At 42.0% G+C, this 25,758-nt stretch overlaps 1 protein-coding gene and 1 long non-coding RNA gene across 4 annotated transcripts in view; one reads left to right on the top strand and one right to left on the bottom strand.

Annotated features, from left to right (window-relative positions):
* Positions 1 to 1,200: 1,200 nt before the first annotated feature.
* LOC142144136 (cyclic GMP-AMP synthase-like) lies at positions 1,201 to 24,358 on the bottom strand. 2 transcript variants are annotated; one of them, XM_075202625.1, is made up of 6 exons: positions 23,477 to 24,356; positions 18,554 to 18,773; positions 16,971 to 17,213; positions 13,070 to 13,234; positions 6,274 to 6,373; positions 1,201 to 2,953 (listed from the first exon to the last, which is right to left on the bottom strand). In XM_075202625.1, exons 1-6 carry the CDS (start codon positions 24,299 to 24,301, stop codon positions 2,602 to 2,604), a joined length of 1,905 nt encoding a protein of 634 aa, XP_075058726.1. In that variant the 5' UTR covers positions 24,302 to 24,356; the 3' UTR covers positions 1,201 to 2,601. The 2 variants fall into 2 exon arrangements, with proteins under 2 accessions (XP_075058726.1, XP_075058727.1); XM_075202626.1 differs by lacking the exon at positions 13,070 to 13,234 and having other exon boundaries at positions 23,477 to 24,358.
* The window catches only part of LOC142144139 (uncharacterized), a 181,066-nt gene continuing 169,298 nt past the window's right edge, over positions 13,991 to 25,758 (top strand). For both annotated transcript variants that reach the window (XR_012689659.1, XR_012689660.1), the window contains exon 1: positions 13,991 to 14,884. This is a non-coding gene — a long non-coding RNA (uncharacterized LOC142144139). The remainder of the gene's footprint in view (positions 14,885 to 25,758) is intronic.

Raw genomic sequence — 25,758 nt, forward strand, 5'->3', positions numbered from 1 at the left:
CAGGACTTGGGCTGGAGAAAGGTTTGGGTCGCTGTTGTCCATGGCACGTTCAATCAGCCTTCTTCAAATAAGCCTCGGCCTCTTCTTGTGAATGGAGTTCGTGAGTTTATCATTGAAAAAATTCTGGACTCAAGGAAAGTTCAAGGTCAGGTCCATTTCTTACTCCATTGGAAGGGTTACGGCCCAGAAGAGCGATGTTGGATACCACAGAAGCGTTTTCATGCTGAGAGACTCAAAAAGGAATTCTTTAAGAAATTTTCCACTAAACCAGGGTGTCGGGGTGCCTTGACCCCTCCCCAAGGGGTGGGGTACTGTCACGAGCCGCATCCTGGAATGAACTAGCAGCCGCTCGCGTGCTTTAGTTTCTATGCTCTGTTATTATCCTTGTGGCATAGATGTAGGAGCCAATCAGGACAGAGGAGGACAGGGCTGACAATCAGCCTCGGGAGGCAGCTAATTAATTAATATCTAGAACTAGCATAGGTAATAACATAAACCAGGAAGCATGTATAGAAATATAAACAAACCAGTTTAAATCATATGAGAGCTCCCCCTGGTGTTGGAGGATGTCCCTACACTCTCCTACATCTATGTCACAAGGATAATAACAGAGCATAGAAACTATAGCATGCGCCCGGCTGCTAGTTCACTCCAGGATGCGACTCGTGACACTATGTTATTGCTCTCATGTGATTCATTTACAATCTATAAGACAGAACATTACATCGCCCACAGCAATGCCAGGTGATCATCCTGTGGCTCCAGCTCTGTTCTTTTGAGTATGCACATGGGCCAGTGCTTGCTCAATGTAGACCTTTTGGCTTTCAGTTTCAGAAGAACAGAACAAAGCCATGGGATGATGGACACATCTACAGCCATGGTAATTCCACCACTATCTGTAAGCAATGAATGTTTATGGAGCTAGCTGCATAGGGGACTTTTCGAGCTAAGTTACACTGACAGTTTGATCTGTGAGAACTCACAATTATAAGGGCTTGTCTACATGTTTTGCTATCCTGCGACAGGGAAAATGCACATCAGTCACTATTCAACACATGTAGTTGGAGCCATGTGTTGCATTATTAAGAGACTAAACCCATGAATCTTTGAGTTGCATGCACCCAATAGAGGATCAAAATCGACAGTGTAGCTATTAAAGTAATTTTATCATTTTCCAATAAGCATTGTCTAAGCGATTGCTTGTGTTTCCAAAGCACAAAAAAATTTATTTAGCAGATGCAAAATTTAGCAGCTCAATATATAATTATAATACAGTACAGCCGATACCAAATATATACATACATACCGCCGCGCCCTTCGCTGCATTAAGCTGCGCTTTGCTGGTACCAGCTTACAGTACTTCACTCCAGAATACTGTGGTCAGAGAAAGACTGAAACCAGTACCAGCAAAACAGTATTATATACACTCAGTGTTATAGAGAAAACAATGCAGATGCTTGCTTCTATAGGTCCAGGCTTCAGGAGGGTCCAGTCTAAACAGGTCATAGGCTAGTTCAAACAACCCCCTCCAAGGGTGAGGGTCAACATTCCAGATGATTCTCCCGCCCAGAAACCAGTTTAAGCTAGTCTATTCACAATACACAGTCAGTAACAGTTTAAACATTTATTCCCTAACATCGCTATCTAGAGTATGCAATGTGCGATCTCTTCGGCGAAAGAACCGGACAACTGCTGATGAATAGGGGATTAAAATGATACTAAACATGTTTCCTGTAACCTGAACCTTAAATATCACTAAAGTATACATATAACCTTAAAATATATATATAACTATAAACTATATACCATCTGCTCATAAATCACTGGGGAATGGAACCATTATAATATGAAATATATAAATAACTAAATGTTAGACTGCGAGTGTGTGTGCATATTTTACCACGTGATCGCAATCGCACGGTAAAACATTATTAACCAATATACTTTCGTTCATCCAATTATATGACTTCGACATAGCCTAGCCTTAAAATTTATATATGTAGCTGATCTCATAGTAATCCATTGATTGCAGATCTTGCTATTTGTTTGATGTTATTAATCATACTACAAAAATTGCTGTGATATCCTTAGCCTTAGTGTCTAAAAAAGACTTGTTGAATCCATTTATAGCGTCAAGGACACAAGTTATTTTATATATATATAGTTTTTAATGTACAAAAATAGAAATTAAAAAGCAAACAGTAATTTTAAGATCAGTAATAACTATTCTGCTCTCTCTAGGCTGGCTAGCAGACAATAGGTCTTATTTTAACCTGCAAGTTGTCCCCAAAAATTGGAATATTTTAAAAGTATTCTGCTCTACACTCTTTTGCTTTGGATCTGATCTCCAAAGACAGGCAGGCAGGCCCAGACTGCAGGTTCAGGGTGACAGGTAGGCAGTGGGTTCAGGGTGAAAGAGAGGCAGGCAGGGCAGTAGGGTCAGAGAGACAGGTGGGCAGCGAGTTGAGGATGACAGAAGAAGCAGGGTAGCAAGATCAGGTTTAGTATGGTAGAGTTCCGTAACAGGTTATTTAAAATCACCTTGCGCTGAGCTGAGAATAAGTGGTCTGATTGTCATTTTTGTGAGTAGATGGTGGGACATCACTTTTCTAAATAAAATATTGCATAACACATTTTTTTTTCTTTTTCTATTTGTTCATAAAGATAGTTACAGCTTGCTTTATCGATAAACTCTGGACTGAAAAGATTGTGGGAAGGTAAAAAAAAGTTAGGAAGACTATATTCTTTAAGACATGTCTGGAAATATTTAATGTATCTGTCAAAGCATAAATCCAGGTCTTCCAGTTTCCAGTCTTCGTCTTTTGGTGTTTGCGCACAGATATGCAATAATGCAGTCTTAGCATGGTAGGAGCAGAACCCATCCATTTTTCTTTTGTTGCCATTTTTTTTAAGCAATTCCAGCAAGTGCTTCATCAGTTTAAGGCACTGTTTCCTGAGGAAATATAAAAAGGGAAAAAAAATGTGTATCATCATCAACATTTATTTATATAGCATCAGCAAATTCCGCAACGCTTTACAATTGGGGACCAACACAATACTGGGTAAAACAGACAAGAAGGTAAGAGGGTCCTGCTCTCAAACTTCTCTATAGGTCAATTGGAATTGGAAATATGAGGTTAAATGTACATACTGCATATTGGTCCAGCCAGATTGCAAAGGTAAAATGTGATTCGTATGCTATGTGATCCCTGACCAACACAATGTTGTGTTGGTCAGGGGACAGAGAGTTGTTGTCTTGTGTGAATTGTGTAAAGGGGCTTAATAAGGTAACCTAGTGAGGTTAAGAGGGTGGTGGAGGAATAGTATAAGCTTGACTTAAGAGGTGGGTTTTCAGAGAACGCTTGAAGGTTTAAAAACTAGATGACAGTTTTATTGTGCAATGGAGGGAATTTCACAGAGTCGGTGCAGCTCAAAAGAAGTCCTGTAAATCTGAATGGGAAGATGTAATGAGAGTGGATGAGAGGCGCAGATCTTATTTTGAGACAAGTGAGGACATGTATGTTGGTGCAGTTTTGTCATGGCCTTGTATGTTGTATAATAATTTTATATTGGATTCTGTAAATAACAGGCAACCACTGTAGACACTGACAGAGAAGCACAGCAGAGGAAGAACGATTTGTAAGGAAAATCAGTCTGGCCGCTGTGTGCAAAATAGATTGTAAGGGTTTAAGTCCGTTTAGGGGAAGACCAGTAAGGAGGGAATTGCAATAGTCAATGCGGAAGATGAGTGCATGAATTAAAGTTTTTGCAGTGTCTTGTGTAAGATATATGTGTATTCTGGAAACGTTTTTTAGATGTATGTAACATGATTTAGATATAGGGTTGATGTGGGGAACAAAGGATAGTTGCGTGTCAAGGATCACACCTAGACACTTAACACTATAACTTCTGTTGGTAGATGGGAATTTTATTAACTCTGTTTTTGAAAGATTGAGTTTGACTTGGCAAGAAGACATCCAAGATGAAATGGCAGAAAGACAGTCAGTAACTCGGGACAACACAGATGGTAAGAGATCAGGAGAAGATAGCTAAATTTGGGTATCATCCGCATAGAGATGATACTGAAATCCAACGGAGCTTATTAGTTTTCCAAGAGAAGTGGTATAGATAGAGAACGGCAGAGGACCTAGTACTGAGCCTTGTGGTGGGACTCCTGCTGATAAAGGAAGCGGCACAGTGGTGGATCCAGAGAAATTAACACTGAAAGAGCGCTTAGAAATGTAGGATGAGAATCAGGATAGGACATTGGGATTGTAGCATTTGTATGAGAAAAGAGTGGTCCACAGTGTCGAATGCAGTAGAGAGATCCAGGAGAATTAGAAGAGAGTAATGGCCTTTGCTTTTAGCAGTGATCAGATCATTGACAACCTTAGTCAATGCAGTCTCTGTGGAGTGTTTAGAGCGAAAGCCGGACTGAAAAGGATCCAATAGGTTGCTTGCGGAAAGGAGGTGAGTGTATGCAAGTCTCTCTAGAAGCTTAGAGGAGCATGGTAGTTGAGAGATGGGGCGGTAATTTGAGAAAGAGTTTGGGTCAGAATTTAGTTTTTTCAGAATAGTAGTAATCACTGCATGCTTGTATAATGAAAGGAAGATACCAGTAGAGAGAGAGAGATAGAGACAACAGATTTTATTTATTTATTTGTGAGATCAAATGAATAGAGGGTGTCAAAGGGTGCTGGGAAGGAATTGAGCTGAATGCTTGTCAAGGAAGAAGATACCATTTCTAGTCTGATCTAATCAACTTTGCGCTTGAAAAAGGAAACAAGATATTAGGCACTAATAGTAGCCGGAGGGTTTGGGGTGGGAGGGTTGAGAAGATATTAAAATGTGCTAAAAAGGCGTTTAGGGGTTGAAGCCTGAGCATAGATGACAAATTGGTAGTATGTTTGTTTTGCATTGCCCAGAGCATTTCAATAGGAGTGGTAGATTGCAGTATATGTGAAGAAATCATTAGAGGTACGAGATTTACGCCAGTGATGTTTCTGCTTTATGGAAAAGTTTTTGAAGGTTTTGTGTTATTATAGTGTATCAAGGCTGATACGAAGTCGACGTGAAGTATGAATATTCGCTTAAGCAAGGGCTGCTAGGGTATGGTGAAAATGAGGTACTGCCACATCAGGGGAGGAGAATGTAGAGAATGGAGAGAGAAGGCGTTGGAGAGAAGTGGAAAACTGTTGAAAACTAATAGAGTTAAGATTTCTGCAGGTATGAGGAGGTTTGGTAGAGTTTGACAGCAGATTAGTTAAAGTACTGAGAGTGAGCGTGTAGCTGATAAGGTGATGATCCAAGAGGGGAATGGCATGTTAAGGAAATCAGAAATCGAGCATAGCCTAGAGAAAATAAGATCAATGCAATGGCCATCTCGATGAGTAGAGGATTCAACCCACTGGGAGAGGTCGAGGGAAGAGGATAGAGAGAATAGTTTGGAAGCAACATTGGAACATGGATTAGCAATAGGGATATTGAAATCACCCATGATGATGTGGGGATGTCAGAAGATAAGAAGTGAGAGAGCCATGCAGAGAAATCTTCAAAAAATTGTTGGTACAGCCCAGGGAGGGCAATAGAGCACAGCAACATGCATGGAGAATGGATTAAAAATTGGAATAGCATGTACTTCAATAGATGTGAACGTACGTGATGGGACATTACGTAGAACTGTGAAAATGCACTGTAGGGAGAGAAGTAGTCCAAGACCACCTCCTTGTCTGCCTCCAGGTCTGGAGGTGTGGGTGAAATGGAGACTACCATGTGAAAGGGCTGCAGGTGAGGCTGTGTTTGATTATGTAAGTCATGATCCAGTTATTGCCAGAAGGTGGAGGTTGTTTAAGAGGAAAAGGTCGTATATGGAGGTAAGTTTGTTACAAAGAGAACATCCATTCCAAAGGGCACATTTAAAGGACTTTGGAAGAGAAGGGAGACAGGTGATGCGTTTGAGGTTTGCTGGATTTTGGTAGAGTTCTGAAATATGTGTAGTGGAGTAGTGTGGGGGACATGAATTAGGAGATATATCACCAGCTAATAGAAGCAGAGAGAGAGAGAAAGATAGGTAAGAGAATTGTAAAGTGTGTAACCTTTGATTATATGTATACATAATGTGTATGTGTATTATATATATTTATATATTATTGGCATTATGGAACCATTTTGCATCTAGCAATATTATCATCAAGCCGCCAATAAGGGATTTCAGATTTAATAAAAAAAGCTTTTTGTATTTTGTGTTGATGGCTGTAACATTACTCCCAGTACCTGCAGCACATCTCTCCTTTATCTTCACAACAGGTTTTTCCACTCCCATGATTGGTCATTATTGCTTTTTCAATATTTGAAAATGAAATTCGCCACGTATCTGTGAAAAATGCCAACGGACAACTGCATCAGTATGGCACTTATAATTACTAGAACATTTGTCTAATGTATCATAATAGAACAGCATTTTATTTTGAATGGCACACATTTTTTAATATACAAATTACAAGCAGTGCATTTAATAAATAGTAATTAACCTTTGCATAAACGTATTTTATCTGGTCAAAAACAACTGCAAGTGGCACATAAAATAAAAAAGCTTTTCACAGCAACAAATTAGTGGAAAAACTTTATATTAAAGCATCATTTTCTAATGACGTATGATAAACTGTGGAAGTCAGTTGTTTATGTAATACATTGAAAACCAAGCCAAATGACATATTAAAAATACTTCATCTTATGTTATTGAAATAGTTCTGTGGTATGATAAATTTGACTCCCTATCCCCCTCCCAGAATGAAAGCACTGTGTTCCTGAGGCTTTCCCACTTCTGGGGGAGCAGGCAAATTGTCATGAAGGCTGATCATGAGTGAGCAAGGATATGTCATAATGAAACAAATCATCAAGGGCCACTGAACACTGACTGAACAGGGTCGTAATGATGCAATTTGGGTCCTATTAACTTAATTATGCTAATTGCATCATCAAACCCCGCCCAAGGTTGAAGGTATGAAAAATAGTTAAATCTGATCTTATAACTACACTTTACAGATTAACAGCTCTCAATGAACCTGAGCTTTTCTGTTCCAGTGCCTATGGGCAGGTTGACTTATAGTATTTTATCGTGTGAGCTTCTCCAAGTAATCATCATCATAATTTATTTATATAGGTCGAGTCGTGTTCAACTTTTCGTGTTTAGCTGGGTCGTCAAGTGTCTGCAGTTTATGAAACATTGCAGGTATGCACTTTTGCTGTTTGTAAACGACCCTGGGCCTGAGTCATTAAGAAGGGCAAAAAAAAAAGTAAATTTGATCCTGGACAAGCCATGTTACAATAGAAAGGGGGGAAATTTGTTTATTATTTTGCACATAAGGAAAATAATGACTTTTTTGTCATGTAGCACATAAATACTTGATAACTTTGTTTTTACACTGAAATTTAAAGTTGATCTAGGACATGCCTTACCCCAACTGTTAATCTGTCCCCCCATTTTAAAATTTACCTCCCCCTCCAATGCAACATGGTTTAGCCAAGGTGCAAATTTTTTTTTTTTTTATGCTTTGCTCTCCCTAATGAATCAGGCCCAGGGTCATTTATAAACAGCAAAAGTGCATACCTGCAATGTTTCATAAACTGCAGACTGAAGAGTTCCTAATCTCTGTCACCATACCCCTATAAACACGCTTAACCAAAACCAAACTTAACACTAAGAATAATGACACCGGACAACTGTTAAATTTGACTAATTTAAGTTGCAATTTATTAGATTTCAATTATAATTTGCTTAATTTTAATCGGTGGTGGAGAAGGCAATGATGGTGAGGCAACCCAACCTATGTCAAACTTACCAAACAGTGTATGGCCGTCCACTGGTCCCAGGACAAGTCCTATACGATTGGTCGGTGCTAACTCTTGCGTCCGCACTACCAAACAGTGTATGGCCCTCCGGCACTAACCACTGGTCCCAGGACAAATCCTTTATGATTGGCAGGTGCTAAATCTGGCGTCGGCTTGCATGCCCCCTCTGGGCTCACAATGTCCTGCCCGTACAGAGCAGGCCAAGGAGTCCTGTTTAATGAACCAAGAGCCAAGGTGCTTCGAAGAGGGTAGTGCCCTTTGGCCAATCAGCGATAGCACAATGTGACCAGTTGGCGACTCACCAAATTTGCCTTCCTGCCAAAGCTGGAGGCCTTTTAGGCCTACAGCCTGCCACCAAATGCCCTACACGCCTCCTCTAGCCCTCTAAATAAATGCCTGATAAAATGACCTAAACCCTTATCTGTGAGATGTACTCCGTCTGCCCGATATAAATGAACCTGATCGACTGTTATTTGGGTGTGTTTAATGCTAGTTCCGCCTAAGTATCTTATTACTCTACCTATATTTTGATTCAATTTCTTGATGATACGCTTCATAATAGAGGCATCAATAGGGCATCTCCATGCTAATCTGGGTATGACTTCAGACCAGCAAAGACGGATCGATCTATCCCTTATGGCTATAATCAGATCGAGGGACTTACCTGGACCCAAATCATTACCCCCTAGATGTACTATTAATATGTCCGGGGCACTATCTTTCGCAATTTCCAAGGACAGCAGGGGGATTAAGGCTGACCATTGCATACCTCGCCTACCTATCCATCGGATATGAACTTGCTTGTGGTCGATAATAACAAGCTTTTTGGTATCACTATGCCTGGACTCCCAGTGGACATACGAATGACCAATAACCCATACCCGGATCTTCTTGCCAAAGCACCTGTGGGTAAAATAGAATAATCTAATGTAAAGCAGCACCTATGCTAACCAACTGCAACATTCACCTTCATACCTATCCACCATGCCCAGGAGAGGGGATCAAACCTTACATGGGGTAAAGCAATTAAAGATTTGGGGGGGTAGCCCCAATGAAGGCGAAGACCCAAAAACCCCGGCGGCCCACCACAAATCAGGCCTTAGTACGGGGAGAAAGATGGGAAAAATCCTTCATGCCCCCACGTAAAGTGGCGGGCGGTTAAGCCTAGCACTGCCGGCAAGGGGTGGGGGACGACGACAAGGAAAAAGGAGAACGGATTAGATGCAGTACCACAAATGACTTTCAAACAATTTACACCCTTCTTTGCTCCTATCACATTGTCATAATTTCGGTGGACCCATCGGACTACGGGCGTATATACTGTTTATACATGTCCCACTTTCAACGACCTAGTGTCTTAATGTTGTCAATGGAGGCTCCTGACTGAGCCGCAGCAGTAGCTGCTCCCAATTATGAACAAATGTGTGCCAAACAGTGTAGGGTCCAGACCGGAGCGTTGCAAAGCTTTCTTAAACAGAGCATTGAATTGATATTTAGTCAATGATGCACCATCTGCATGCACTAACCTGGGCACTCCCTCCAGAGGGCGTACTGCTAAAAAACGAGTACACCATGCTACAGGGCATATCTCAGTATATTCTGCTGGCTTGATTAAAAACCAATGGCCCTTGCCCAACTGATCAGTTTTGGACCGCAGTATTTTACATGCCACCTGCGAGAGAACAATTTTGACAGCATTGCAGAGTAACGCGTTGTCTACCTTGTGCTGCGATTGTGCCACTAGTTTGCTTATCCTGAATGCGCTGAAAAAAAGGCCATCGAGAATGCCATACTAAATAGCTGCTTCAAAATTTCTGCGGATACCGAATGTCTGACATGATCCTCACTAGCAATAAGAAAACGCTTTGTTATATCCTCTTTACCTAAAATACGGGCCGTAAAGGATATGCCTGCCAGCAGTAGGGAGACTGAGGACTTGGTGGCACCTGCTTGGTGTTAGGAACCCCCGTAGCCGGTACAACACAACCCGGAGTCTGCTCTGCCAGTCAGGTGTTCACTGGAGCCCCTAGTGGTGGGGACAGACTTGGCCGCAGACTGACAGAGGGTGGTGAAGTGTATACCGGCTTGGGAGAACCCAGGTAAGCGAAGTGGAGTCCAGGCAAGGATCAAGGGCCGGCAGCAGACAGCAGATCCAGTAAACAGGCCGAGGTCAAGGGTCACAAGCAAACAGGAAGGTCGGTAAACACGCCAGAGGGCAGGGTCACAAGAAACACAGGCAGGGTCCAAATCCAGGCAAGGGGTCATACACAGGCAATCAGTCCAACAGGTTTCACCAATACAAAACAGGAGCAGGAGCAGGTTAGGCTGACAGGCAAACTGCCCTAAATACTGCAGCCAGCCAATCAGAGCCTAGCTCTGAAAATACCCACAGGACCCTGATAATTAATAAATTAGAACCTAATAGCCTGCTGGCTATTACTTAGAGCTGCGCACGCGCCCGCTGTCCTCAGTTGCCGGGACGCGGCGCTACAGAGGGAAGCGTCCGGCTGTTGCCTTGGCAACGGTCGGGACCCCGGCGGAAATGACGTCCCGGTCGTCAAGGTGACGGCCGGGACGCCAGAGGGCACCAGAAGCGAGCCGCGGCGGCTGTGAGTACTGCCACGGCTCGTAACACTTGGTACTTAGCCCATTTGAAAGTCAGAATGTCATCCGCCCCTGGATGCTTTGCCCTTTCTCTTTCACGAAAGTGAGCCATTGAAGCCATGCTGACTGGTACGCTCTTCTGGTACGAGGGGCTAATGATGTTTCCACTAATTCCCTTATGCCGGCTCGATGATCTGCCAAACATCAGCCGGACATCTCATACCTTTTCACTGAGCTTGTGGGGCCAGCTCTCGGAACCGATGCCACTGACGGCGTGATAGGGCATCAGCATTTTGTTGTCAACCCCTGGGACGTGTAGTGCTCTAAAAGAAATGTTGTGTGCCAGGCATCTGAGTACCATCTGTCTCAGCAGATTGATAGCTTGCAGTGAAGAAACACTCTGTCTGTTTATACATTCCACTACCAGCAAGTTATCGCACCAGCAAACAATGTCTCTCCCTTTCAGTTTCGTGGCCCACAATTCTATTGCGACAATTATAGGGAAAAGCTCTAACACCAAACCACTCGCGATCAAAGACTCGGGCCAAGGAGCCGCACACCATAATCCCTGGAAATAAGCACCGAAACCCCACGACCCGGTAGCGTCAGTATGCAAGTCTAGTGAGACAGGGAATACTGCTTCAGAAGGCCAAATGTGCACGCCGTTAAATGTCAAGAGGAATTCTGACCAGATTGCCAAATCTCCTCGGATGTCCTTTGACAGCATTAGCCTACTATGAGGACTTGTTAGATCTGCCGTTGCTAGTTTGTAGCTTTCTGAAAAAAACTCTGCCCATTGCTATAACCCTGCATGCGAAGTTGAATGAGCCCAGTAGAGTTTGCACTTGCCTCAATGTGAGAGTCCGTGCCGCCTATGTATCCCTGCAATTTCTCTATTTTGTCTCTGGGCAACTGGCAACACACTTCTATTGTGTCGATCTCAATTCCCAGGAAAGAAAGGCAATGGGAGGGACCCTCTGTTTTATCATGTGCCACTTGGACGCCGAGGATTACAAATAGCGCTTGCGCTGAGCTAAGTGTATCTGACTGTTTGATTGGCTGGGCCTATGAATAAGAACTCGTCTAGGTAATGAGCTATGCCTCTGAAATTCATTCCTGCCTGAATGCACTAATGTAGGAAGGAACTAAATTTTTCAAAGAAGGCACAGGACACTGAGCAACCCATGGGAAGATATCTGTCAATGTAATAACCATATTGTAGCCTAAAACCCATGAACTTGAATGGTTGCGGGTGCAGTGGCAGTAGCCTGAAAGCTGACTCAATGTCAAGTTTCGCCATTAGAGCTCCTTTCCCAAATGATTGCACCATGTCCAGAGCTGACTCAAAGGACTGATATGCCCCTGAACTATCCTCACCCTCAATGGCGTCATTTAGTGATCCACCCAGGGGAGTGAGACAGGTGTTGAATCAATCTAAATTTTCCACTAGCTTTTTTGGGCACTACCCAAACAGGTGAAATAACGAGCTTTTCTATTGGGGGAACGGGAAAAGGTCCTACCATACGACCCAAATGCACTTCTTTGCTGACTTTCTCGCGGTATTCTCTGTCTCACTAGACTTGCATACTGACGCTACCGGGTCGTGGGGTTTCGGTGCTTATATGCTGATTTTAAGTTTTTGACCGCCTTGCCTTTCACCTCTTTCTTTACTGGGAGTTTATAACCGAATTGGAAATCGTTACGTAAAAAGGAGACTAGTTCTGTATCTGAAGATAGCCAGAACCAGCGCTCCAGCTCCTTCAGATTGATGGGGGAGCTTGCTTTATGAAGAAGTGGGGGTGGGTTCCCCTCATCCTTTACCGGCATTGGCGGATGGACGCGGGCAATCTTTCGCTGAGTGTGGCCCTCTGCATTGTGCACAAAGTGCCTGTATCTATATGTGGTTCCACGGGTGCACAACACATTGATGAATGCAAAGCATCTATTGCTCGTTCCTTGATGCGTACCTTGCCTCCCTTGTTGTGGCATAGCGGAAGGTACTGCCTCGGAAGCGGTCGTACTGGGGCGCCTCATTTTTAGCCAGACCTCAACGTCCTTACAATCAAAAGGGATTATGTGCTGTCCCGACACTCTTTTCCTGAAATTCTCGTAATACTTGCGCCAATGCGACCCCCGTCTATCAGGAATATATCTGTAATAACATGTACGTAATGCCAGATGTCTGTCACTGCCTCTGGTCGCGTCTCTATGTATGTGCCTGCGAAAGAACAGTAAGCTGACACCCATCGCGGGAAGGTTTTGTGAGCGTCCTCCCCTATCCCCCCTTTCTCCTTGGCTGTCTCTAACTCCTTTTTTGCTTCCTCCGTTAGTTCAAACAGGTTCACATAAAACCCTTACTTTATCCTGTCCCTGATACACGGCCAAAGCCCAATCAGCAATGCTGTATAAGAGCATTTCACCATGTCTGCGCTGCGCCCTATTGGCCTGCTGGGTATGCAACTCTCCTTGTGCTGCGTGCTGGCCCCTGTGAAATGAGCGTGTAGATTTTTCATTAATTTACGTGGCCCCTGCTCATCGTCTGACCCCTCGCCACTAGACGCTAATGGTGGACTATGTGCCTGTGAACGCGATACATCCATTTTTTCTCGCTCACCTGGTTTCACCACTGCACTCCCCGCTGTTGTCTGCCCTGCTGATGCGCTGTCCTCACCGGCCGCTTTCGTATGGTTGACTTGCACCGCTGCCTGATCCGCTCTCCTTGCTGAGTCGTCCGAACTCATGCAATTTTCTGCTGCATTAGTCGTGGTAGCCTGTGGTGCTGATAAAAAGACAGGGTTAGTTTGATTTGTGCCATCTGGAAAACTGCCTGGCCGTGCTGCGCTTCGCTGCGTTACTGATAATAAAGGCATCTGAGGCCCCTCCACCGCTCCCCCCACTACCTCTGTAGGTGGTAGCGTTAGGCTTGGCATAGTGGGGGGGGTGGGACTCGGCAGATGATGGGGGTTGTAGTTACCTATTCCTGTCCACACAACCGTATGGCTGATATGTAGGTAGAGGGTTACTGATAGTAGGGGGGGTAGAGTGCTGACCACTGATCTTGTGTACTCGGAATCCCACTGTGGTGGTCATACTCGAAAATTGCCAGGGGGAGTGGCCAGGAGTTAGCTTGGTCCAGCTGGTACATAGAGTTGGAGGTTGTAGGTGGGCGGGAGGGCCTGGCCATGATGGGGAGGGGGGATGGGCCTTGCTGCCAATGGGCTTGTTGTTGGGAGGGAGTTATTCCTCTATGAACCTTGCTTAATCCCTGTGAATTGTGGCCTGGGGAAATAGATTTGTATAACGGGAGGCTACCAAAGTGCTGTGCCGAGATATCCTCCCCCGAGTTATGCCTTATGGGGGGTGAAATGAAGCCTACTCCGGGGTGGGGCAGAGGGAAGGCTGTGCTGACCCCATGATGCATAAATTGGTCTAGGACCAGTAAAGGATGAGGGCTGGATGGCCTGCATAAAGCCCTGGGGGACAATCTCCTCTATACCCAAATTATAAATAATAAATTATTATTATTGGTGGCTCAGTGCTTATTGCTAGATTGTAAAACATTGGTGGTTCAGCAATTATTGCCAAATTAGCACACATTGGTGGCTCAGTGGTTATTGCTGGGCACGTCTGCAGGGTAGAGGGAAACCCTCTCTCTCTTCTCTGACTCCTTCCTCCCCTCCTTGGGGCTCCGGCGGCGGGCAGCGTTGCTGCCCGCTCTGGAGCTCCGTGCCGCCGCGCATGCGCAATGGTGCCGACCGGAAGTGGCCGGACCGCGGCGAGCTCCAGGGTCAAGAGCCGCAGCAACTTCCTCTGCAGCAGGCAAGGTCCTGCGTGGCTGCCTAGGGCAGCAGGCTGCAGTGCTATTCACTGCGGCCGCCCCCGAGGATGGAAGATCTGTAAAAAGGGGCGGGGAAGGGGGGGTTTACCTGCGTGGCAAGGGCATCCTATGTAATGAGCCTAACGGGGAGCAGGCACTAAAAAGGGGACACTACTATACACTAGAGACAGTGATAGCTAGCAGGAAAGGGCAGATAAGGGAACAGCGGGAGCACAAATGGAACAAGGATAGGAGAAGGGGGAAACAAAACCTCAGAAGGCACGAGATGGAACAGGGATAGGAGAAGGGAGAAAACACGCTAGTTGGAGAAACAAAGTAGGTCAGGGGAGCAGAGAGAGAGACGGCAGTAAATAGACAAGGCTATACAGCAGAGATAAACAAAGGGAACACTGGAAAGGGACAGTAATAAACAGCAATGTAAAAGATACAGTGATGCTACTCAGCCTGTCCGGTGATGTTGTCCTGTTGATTTCCAGCCAAGTAAGAAGGAATGGACATGCCTTGACCCGGCGTATATCCTCCCCAGGGAGTCAACACCCACCCCCATCCCATTGGCTGGAAACTGGAGAGGAGTTAACCCTTAAGCTGCAGGTACCATTTGTTATCCCTATCATCTGAGTTTAGGGATGTTTTGCTTATGGCTGCACTTGTCATTATGTGCAGAAGTGTACTGACTTGTCTGGCTAGGTAATTTCAAGGGACATGCCCCCTTGGAAATCCACACAGCAAGTCATTCTGCTCCTCTCTAAAGTGGTTTACAGATATACTTGGAAATGTACATGGTTGAAAAAAAGTCCAATCTACTAACCCTTTAGGCCAGGCCTGTCCAACCTGCGGCCCTCCAGGTGTTGTGAAACTACAAGCCCCAGCATGCTTTGCCAGTAGACAACCTGTTGATAGCTGGAAGGGCATGCTGGGACTTGTAGTTTCACAACATCTGGAGGGCCGCAGGTTGGACAGGCCTGCTTTAGGCCCTTCCATACCATGTTCATGTGAAATGTCAAGTTTCTCTTAAAATGCTTCTTGTTTGGCCTCATTTATGGATTCCATTGATCATAAGAGTAAGGGGAAATCAGGGCTATCCTTTTTAAATGTATCAATTTTATGTGTCTGAAGGTGCATCTAGAAATGCTCTTTTACCACAGAAGAATAACTGAAAGGACCAAACCCCTCTGTCCCAGAAAAATCAAGCCATTTGCAGGGAGACAAGGGCTGTGCAACCCTCCCACAAAGCAGGATACACATCAGTAAATGTACCTTCCCCATCCCTTATCTCATTTCAAAAATTTGCCCTGCAAGCAAAAATATCATTATTAAATGTTGGTGAAAAGGTACCCCTGCACCCCTGCTCCTGATCTGCACTCTTCAAGGAACTAATGTGAATGATTGTATGTTCTGTGAATTGCTGCATAATATGTAGGCATAAGTAAAGGTTAGTAAATAATAAATAGATAAGAATGCCCCCAATCTTCGCAATTCCTCCCATTGGCCAGTGTAAATTTTTGCATATGTACTGCCACCTCGGCAAATCCATGTACTTCGCCATGGAACTGGGTGCAATTGTGCTAAGAGAGAACTTGCGCACAGATGTGCAATTTGTAAGTGGCTCTTAGTTTGTCATATTTCTGAGACACCAAAAGAGATCATGTTAGGTTTAGGACCCACAGGTTTTGCATCTCTTTTGTACTTACAAAATCAGGCCCAAACTTGTGCATGCTTATTAAATTGAAACTACCGGAATCATTCAAAGGGTTGTTTTTACACATATGATCATGTAATTATGCTTTCTAGTGCATACGTGCTGTAACACAGGAACCAATTTCTGTAATTTTTCTAGTATAATATAAAAAATAAAAGATCAATTGATTAGTTGCTATATATTCTAAAGCCATCTCATACTCTGGTACTAGACAAGGAATATGTACAGGAGACATAGGAAGATCAGACCAATTTGGTAGTTGCCACCTTGCACAGTGGCACAAACTGCACAAACAGCATGGTCCTAAAAATTGCCCTGCAGAGACCTTAAGAGCACTGTGACAGTATGGACGCACTGGCACCATCATGTTTTTCACACCATTTCATAGAGTGTTAGGTCCAAATTAGTGATGGGCAACTGTAGAAGGCTGGAGGGCCATAAGATAAAGGGCTTCACTGAGGAAGGCGGGAGAACACACTGTACTCCCTCCTCCTCCATTATGCTACATGATGACGCAGAAGTCGGCTGCCCTGGTCTACCTTATTCTCTGGAAAGCAGAGATGAAGATCAGGAGTAGCCGACATGGGGCTGCAGGTGAAGGTTCGATGGAACGGCCTGTTGTCCACCAATAGTCTTCATGATGTGCTTTAAATTTGTGGGCTTAAATGCGTTTTCAACCTTCACAATGAAAAGGGGCAGTCTGGTGTTGTCTATGGGCATAGACTAGAGCATATGATTTCACCAACCCAGATTTGGATCTCGGCACTGGCCTTTTCATGGAATACACACTACCATAAGGGAAGGGATCCAATGAAAGTTAGGAACTCTTTACAAGCTAACTATATATATGAGAGAGAGAGAGTAGGGTTAAATATATATCTATACTCAACAGGAATCACAAATATATCTGATTCAACAGTCATTTAAAATTACAATATTGTAGGGTACTCAGACAGTCAAACTACTCAAAATGTTTACCTATATTATTTTTCTTCCCCAAGTTTGCTTTTTTGGGTACCATGTAGAATGCGTCTCTCTTATATGCTTGTTTCACCTTAGTACCAAGCCAGTCATCAATATTCATTCCATCACTTGCAGGCCATGACTGATCTAATTTTAGGGCAGGAACCAGATCCACTGATATAACGTCAGGCTTTTTTCCAATTAGAAGAGTCACTGCAGGACTTAAAGGATCTTTTTTCTGTAAATATACTTCCATACCTGGCATAATAATATAAATATTTTAATGACCATGAACATCGATCTGCAGTTTTTTTTAAAAAAAAAAACATTCATTGTAGTAACCCCCCCCCCCCCCCCCCACTCTCCCAATGTGAAAAGAGCATCAGTGCTTATAGTTTCGGCTAATTACAGCAAACTCATGAGCATGAAAACTGTGTGGTGCCCCCACAATAGCCGCAACCAGCACCTGGCTGGACCTACTATAATAGAGAAACCCGCAGCAAGAGTGAATTCCTTAAGGGGATCAAGTCCACAAATAAAATGTGGAAAAGCAAGCCCCATGCTGATAGCACTGGGATTCTTTCCATCACCCCTGGGTGGTAGGTGTGGTAATAATGTAGCTGGCGCTTGTGGAACAAAACATGCCAGCATAGCTATGGCTTCCAGACCATAATGAAGCTTATAGAACTACAAGCGCCACAATGTCCAGACAGCCAGGTACTGTTGGAACTGCAGTATCACATGGTAAAGTACTAAAAAAAAACACACATTTAACTAAAATTCCCATATTTTAACTAAAGACAATCAATACATTGTTTTCCTCTTTGTTGTACACCTAAATCCTTAGGGATCTCTTTCCTTTACCTTCTTGTGTTCTTTCCTCTTCCCTTGTAATCAAACAGAGCCAAAATGCGAAAGACGGGCCAGGGGGCCTGTTCTCAAGGAAACAATCAAAGCTACTTCACTCTGATTGGCTAGAGTTTGAGAATGTTGCTTTCATTGGGGCAACTTGTGTATAGACCCCATGTGGGGATTTCATGAACTTCATTGTACCCATGATGTTCATTCCTAAAATATATCAATGAACCTCGTTATCAGGCCAACTGAGTCAGGTGTCATGAGTGATGTGAATGACATGGTCTTAGAAAGTCAGAGCCTTCAGATAACTTTTGTCTACAATTTTGAGTTTTTGAATAGCAACTTCCAGGATTTCGGGTTTGAAAGTAGAAACACTTACTGTACCCCACTTGGGGCTGACAAATATGTAGCCACATTGCTCTTGCTGTTGGTCAAAACACTTTTTGAAGTCATCTAAATGATATTTCATTGATAATGCTTATGTAAAGTATTTTAACACATTGACACTATTGACTCTCTCCAGCATTGAAAGGAAAATATTTGATTTCAGTCAAAATGTTCCAATACTGGGTGTGAGATTCCACAAACCCTGTAAGCTATATTGTGATACTTTCAAACTGGGTAAGTATGACATGGTGTTCCTTCTTCCCTGGTTGTGTTAGTTTTGTTTTCACAACTGATTGTGTTGTATGCTTCTTTGAATGCACAAGATTAAATCTACACACATTACAAGAACTTACCTGACTGGCGAATTATGTCACTAACAAGCTTTCTGAATTGAAATAAGATTTGTACGGCTGAAATGTTCCCATCTCTATCTAGGTATCCAGCCATAGCTGATGGTTTTCTTTGTTTATAAGCCAGTGTGTAGAAAGCACCAGTAACGTTTGTCAACTCTATTACTCGACGGCCAGAGATGGAGATTTCAAGCATGATGTCAAATTCATTTGGCTTTGAAATCTGAAAAAGAAATAGACATCTGATGACTAGCCTGGACTCAAGCTGTCTGGACCCACTCCCAACTGCTGTAAAAAACAGTTGCCTAGATCTGAGACCAGGAGCTAGACGGCAGGAGCAGGTGAGGGAGACTAGCTCCTAAGAAAGATAAGGAAAAAGGCAATATAAAGAAGATAAGAAAGACCAAACAAAAAATAATAAGAATACAAAAAATAAATAAATAAATAAAAAAATAAAAAATATATAAAAATATATATATAATAATTAAAATAAAGAGGAGAGAAAAACAGCTCTGTATAATTGCTCCCAAAGGGCTTACTTTGTTTGGGTATCCCAGGGGCATAGCACAATACTAGCATATAGAATACCTATTTTTGCTACCCTGGACATTTTTGCACAGCTATACATCAGCAGTGGATGTGCTAATACCCCTGGTTTACAAGAGCATTGCAACACAACCTTTGCTTTGGCACAAAATATTGATCTTAGCTGAAAACATAACAGCAGAAGCAGAAAACATAACACGGCATCTCAAAGTATCTGGCTCAGAAATATTTTTTTTCCTGCAAAGCAAATAAAAGAGTATTTCATCTATATTCGTGAAAATCCTGAGATGTAATACTCAAATGTAACCGGGAGGGAGCATTATCCACTCTGCCTAAAATTGAATGGGATTAATTTAAAGTCGTTTATCTCGAGAACTGCCCTTTTATTTCTATCGTCTGTAATGGATAAATTCGTTAATCTACCCACGAGTCGTAAGCCACAGCGCACTGAATCTGAACGTAAAAGAGGAGCGAGATATGTTGGTCAGGGCAACAAAATGAGTGATTAGGATGCAAGTAATAATTCAACTGCTATGAGTGCTAATCCTCCATCTCCACCTCGTGCTAGTCACATGACGTCGGATACGCCAGCTCTCTCCTATGAATCAGTAGTTCGGGCCATCAGGGAGACTATGGAGCCATTAATGCAACAGCAGATGAGCACACTTACAGCTGTCATGCAAGAGCTTAAGGATCAGGTTTCACAGATCACTAAACAAGTTCAGGTAAATGAGTTACGCATTGGAGAAAATATGCGTGATATTGGAAACCAGAAGACTCTCACGACTTCACTACTTAAAACTCAAAAGCAAATGCTAAACAAGCTGGATGACTTAGATCAGATCCAGGAGAAATAACTTATGGCTGGTAGGTCTACCGGAAACAGTTAAAGGCCCAACCCTTCTAGCATTCATATCTAAAGAGTTGCCAAGGCTTCTAGGGATAAATGAAGATTTTGCCAGTATGGAGATTGAACTTGCGCATAGACCATGCCATGATTTGGATTCAAATAGAAAGACAGGCCCCATTGGGTAAACACAATCAATGGAGATTTCCAGCTAAACTTTCTAATTCCAATAAGTTCCAGGATATGTTTAAACTAGCATGGGATGAATATGTACATAATAACCAACAGCATACCGACGATCCTATGTTGTTCTGGCAGACTGCCAAGGCAGTCCTGAGGGGGGAGATCATTTTGTATATGACAAAATATAATAAAGATCAGCAGCAGACATATCTGGAGGCTCAGCGTGAACTGACAGAGTCCTTTGAGTTATATAAAGGTCAGCCCACTGCAGAAAATAAAATAAATATAAACAAAAGCAAATACACTTTGATCAGGTCGTGCAGCAGCAATGTACACGTCAGGAAATGGCAAGTAAATTCAATTTTTATAAATTTGGCAATAAATCCAGTAGAATTCTCTCGAATTTATTAAATGGTACCAGGCCAAATAGTAATATCTCATCACTAAAATCGCATGACGGATCTGTCAAATATAGAGGGACAGAAATTATAGAGATTCTAAGGTCATTCTACTCTAAACTTTATACTCAGGACCCTATTGATACAAATGCACAAGACTTGTTTTAGGGAAAAAATTCTTTACCTCAATTGACAGAGTTACAAGCAGACACCTTAATTCAGCCCATCTCTTCTGAAGAGGTACTAAAAGGGATTAAGCAACTGAAATCTTTTAAATCCCCAGGCCCGGAAGGGTTTAGTGGGGAATTTTACAAAATCCTACAAGACAGAGTTGTAACTTTGCTGACAGATCTCTTTAACTTGATAATTTTGGAAAACAAAATTCCAATTTATTTTAACAGTGCCATTGCCAATGTACTTCCTAAGCCGGGACGGGACCAGGGGTTGCCAGGATCTTGTAGACCCATATCACTACTAGATGTCGATTTTTCACAATGACCAAACAGGCTTTATATGGGGGCGACGTTCAATAACCAATGTTAGAAAGATCTTGACGGTCCTCCAGGCCTTGGAGGGTTCAGGGAGGGAAGACCCGGCCTTGCTACTTTCCCTAGATGCCGAAAAGGCATTTGACCTGGTAACATGGGAGCACTTATTCACAACCCTTCGCAAGTTTGGAATCCCTGCCCAATATATCAACACCCTAAAAACTATATATCATTCCCCTAATACGCAAGTCCTGTCCAATGGCTATCTCTCAGCTCCATTTACAGTGGAAAGAGGTACCAGGTAGGGGTGCCCGTTATCCCTGTTATTATTTGCGCTGGCGCTAGAGCCTCTTGCAGTGACACTAGGAGAAAATACAAATTACACGGGCATAAAAGTATGGAATCAAGAAGCTAAGTTAGCCCTTTTTGCAGATGACATGCTACTGATGGTGTCTAATCCAGAGAAATCAATCCCTGCTATTCTAAGCATAATTCAGGAATTTAGTTCCTTCGCAGGATATAAAATAAATTTTGATAAATCAGAAATGCTTCCACTGGCAGGTGCTCAGGCTATAATGAATGACTCATTCCTCACATCTCAGTTTACGTTGAGCCATACTAAAATCAAATATTTAGGCATTTATATCCCAGCTAAGCTTCAAGATCAATACGGAGGCAATTATCCAGCTGTTATCAAGCAGATTTCAACACTCTTAACCAAATGGCACAATCTCCCACTCTCCCTCTTAGGACGTAATGTGGTTATAAAAAAGTGTTATTTTTCCAAAGCTGTCTTATCCAATTCAAATGCTTCCTATAGGATTAAATAAGCTAGACACACATGTATGTACAAAGTTATTTTCCAAATTTATCTGGCATTCTCAAAAACCTCACATTGACTGGCTTTTTCAACGTAGCTGTTACACTAACAAAAAGTTGGGAAACGCTCTATTTTACCCATACTCCCCGGCAGCACTTTTACATCTGCCTAAATCCTTGATACCACCACAATTTGATAAGAACATCCTTTTTAGGGATACACATAAATCATGGATTCATATTAACAAGAAATATAGTAGAGATTTCAACGCTACCAGTTTCCTTCTGATAATCCTGCGTTTCAACCTAGTTTAGAAGATATCAATTTTCTTGCATGGCGTGACAGAGGGATAATGGCAATAAAGGACATATTTGATCCAGGTGGCAGGATCTGTTCTTTTGAGCAATTAAGGGAAAAATTAGGGATACCAAACTCTCAGTTTTTTATGTATCTCCAGCTTAGGCATTATGCAAACTCAAATTTAGACCCGAGAAAATCTATAGAGAACCCAGATAGTCTGGAAAGCCTGCTCTCCTTTTTGAAAACGGTTAAGTTTAAACTTAGGTATATATATGCAGATTTAATATCTACACAAAATACAACCCCCTGGAATTGGACAGTGAGGGCATGGCAAAAAGACATCACCAGTATAAGTGAGCCAACTACTTTAACTTGCCACTTTGAATCTATTTGGAAATCACTCTCTACTGCTGGTCTCCAGGAAGTGCACTTAAAGGTGATTCATAGAGCATATATACCACAGACAAGACGTTGTTTTATGGTTGAAGGAGAGACAGGTCTTTGCCCAAAATGCAAATCTCAAAGAGCGGACTGGTTGCATAATTTTTGGGGCTGCAGGAAGGTTAAGAAGTTTTGGTATAAGGTTCTTAACTTTATTAATTACTCATTCAAGATAGGGGTTGCATTGGCCGCAGAGCCTCTTTTGTTGGCTGATTTCAGTAGTTTGAAAGATCTCCTACCCTCCTCTGAGGTATTAGCTGCTTTGATGGTAATAGTTACGGTAGCAAAGAAGCTGATTTTGCGATATTGGGCATCACCAGTGTCCCCGACTCTAGGGAAACTTAAAATTGAAATTCTGGATATTGTATATTTGGACAGGAGAGCCAATCTCCCGGACATAGAAAAAGGTGGGGTGAGGTTCCAGAAGAAATGGGGCATCTATATTGAGTCGCTTGAACCCTCGGTTCAACAAAACATTTATAAATTATTTGAATATACTACCTGGTATTTACTTAGACAATTAAGTTAATTTTGGCCAGATTAACGAGATAAGTCTAACCTGGTCAATGCTGTTGTAATAATTTAAACAAATTCAGATACTGGACTTGGGTCCAAAAAATGCTTTGAAAATCTTGAATGTATTTGAATGTATCAAAATATGTAACTGGTATTTTATACTTTGTACTTGTTATTGTCATTTTTCTGAATTCTAAGAAAAACGAATAAAAATGATTTAAAAAAAAAACAAAAAAAAAATATTCCATCATCATGATGACTTTTTATTTACAAATGCTTACTTTAAATATATTTAAAGTAAGAATATTTTTGTGAACAGGTCTAGTTTTGAAATAAACTTGATTATGCATATATTTCTCAATATTTCTCAATATATTGTTTTCTTACCTTAAGCTTTTCATAGTAACTCCCAGTATGCATTCTCTTTACGTAACGGAAAAGAATATCTCTTTTTAGTAGATCAGACGTGAGGATTGCTTCAACTACATTCTTAACTTTCTCAGCTGCTACTGAAATGTCAGCCATCTTCATTTTCAATCTCTCCACCACATCCTTCAGTTTCTTGGGAGCTTTGGAATTAACAGTTGTCTTATCCCTTACAGTGTCCTCTTTCATCCCTCCTTTGTCTTTGCTTGAAATGTTACTTTTCTTTTCCTCATTTAGTTTGACACATTTTTTTCTTTTTTCTGCATTTGTGTTTCCCAGGCAGTGAGCGTCTGCATGTTTGTCATGTTCTGATGTACTTGCCTCTAGTGGTTTATCTTTAATTTTGCTGCTACTTGGTTGACAAACATCTCTGACATGAGTCTCTAGATTTAAGGACATGAACTGATCACTAAAATCGGGCAGATGAAACTTATCTGAAGGTGTGCTAAATTTCTCTCTCTTTCTTGAAGTGTTCCTTCCAGTTTCTGCTCTGTGAGGCTTTATCTGACAGTTGTTCTGTTCATCTGTGTAATGTGTAGAATTATACTTGGTCTGATTAGCTCTTCTTGATTTCTGTAGCTCTTTCGTACCATTGGATTGACCAGATCTGCTATAAACCTCTGACGTTGCCATATTTCTTCTAATTGTATCTGATTTCCCTTCTCCTACTGAGCATATATCATTGGTTGAGTCACTGTGTGTAGAAATAGGACGTTCCCTGCCCTTGGGTTGCTTTGGCCTTTTTGCCTTCTCTTTTTGTCCATCTTTCTGCTGCCTGTCTCCCATTTCTCATCTGTTCCCGACAGATGTGCAAGTGCTACAACAATGATAAGTGCTTCCTTTTATAATAAACACTCCTCCCTTGTAGGGGAAAACTAAGAAATGAAACTAAAAGTAATAATCCTGTTAACCTCTTCATTGCCAGATGGTGCTGTAGATTTTAGGAACTTCACATATACAGCTGTATGCATTGGGCATTTCTTGTAAGGACAGATTAAGATTTGTGTGGGCCCCAGGGTCAGAAACTTATGGGGCCCCTGCCACTAAAATATACTTGTCAAAATGATATACTAATGTTGTTATATAATGTGTCAAACAGCATTGTGTGTTTAATTCAGTCCCTGCAGACAGATAATATGAAGTTTCTTTTTGCAATGTTTATGTTATATAACAAGTATCTTGTATAGTGCACAAAACATCACAACTGATATACTTTAAGCTTTCACATTTCACAGTATGTATCAAAATAAGTAAGTCCATCTGTTTTTAAACTAAAGTACAGCATGCTTCCCAACTTTGTGAGACGCACATATTTCAATGACATCTTGCATGCAGTTGAAATGCAGTTGATGTTAACCATCAAATATTCCTTTGTGCTTAGTGTGTTCTTCTTTATTTTCATCTCGGGAAGGGTCCATTCACCACTACAGTTGGACATGATTAGGCTGATTATCCATTGGCATTGCATTAAATGCCAGTTACACCTCATGTAAAACACAATGCTTAATGGTTATTCAGCACTTGCAATTGCAGTTGGTGGTGATCAATGTACGACATTCCAAAGCATCGTGGGAATGCTGTCATTGGAGCAATGCTGTCATTGGAGCATCGTGGGAATGCTGTCATTGGAGTAATGGGGTCCATTCCCGAAACCTGTTTACATGCTTTTGCTAGAGTTAAGCATGTATGTTGATGCAAGTTAAGGGCCCTAACCAAATAAATTCTCAGAAGAACTTTAGCATTTGCAAATGGTAGTTTTGTTTTTTTTATAAATTCTTTATTTATTAGAGAGAGGATGTACAACAATGCATAATATTGATGAAGCAGTGCAGATATCCATGGAGTTACATATAACACAATGATGTATTGTCATAGAAAAATATGCAAGGTCTAGATGATAGAAGTCTAACCATCGATAATTACAATAAAGCAAACAAATCAACTCACTGTTTCCTCTTTTTTTTCTTTTTTTATAAATCAAAATGAACACGATTTGACACAGGTGAGAAAAAGAAAAACAAAAAGAAGGGGCTGACGAAGATAGAAATAGGGAAAAAAACAAGAGGAAAAAAGTTAAGGGGCAGGAAAGGGGGAAGAGTGTAGGAAGCTCTTCATACAATCTTCGAATATTCCCATAGTGAGTGTTGGTAATTGTAAAATCATATAACTAGTTAGGTGAAAGGTATACCTGTTTAGATTGCCTTATATAGGAATTAAGAGGGTAATTTTTAAATGTGTAGCCC

This window comes from Mixophyes fleayi, chromosome 3, assembly GCF_038048845.1.
Source record: "Mixophyes fleayi isolate aMixFle1 chromosome 3, aMixFle1.hap1, whole genome shotgun sequence".
NCBI lineage: Eukaryota > Metazoa > Chordata > Amphibia > Anura > Limnodynastidae > Mixophyes > Mixophyes fleayi.

What these genes read in the sequence shown, in the direction of transcription:
- LOC142144136 (XM_075202625.1), bottom strand. Translation starts at nt 24,301, where the DNA reads ATGGGAGACAGGCAGCAGAAAGATGGACAAAAAGAGAAGGCAAAAAGG. An exon ending in GTTACTATGAAAAGCTTAAG is followed by an intron (nt 18,774 to 23,476) that starts GTAAGAAAACAA and finishes TTTCTTTTTCAG; the next exon opens with ATTTCAAAGCCAAATGAATT. An exon ending in GAGTGCAGTGGTGAAACCAG is followed by an intron (nt 6,374 to 13,069) that starts GTGAGCGAGAAA and finishes CATTTTTCACAG; the next exon opens with ATACGTGGCGAATTTCATTT.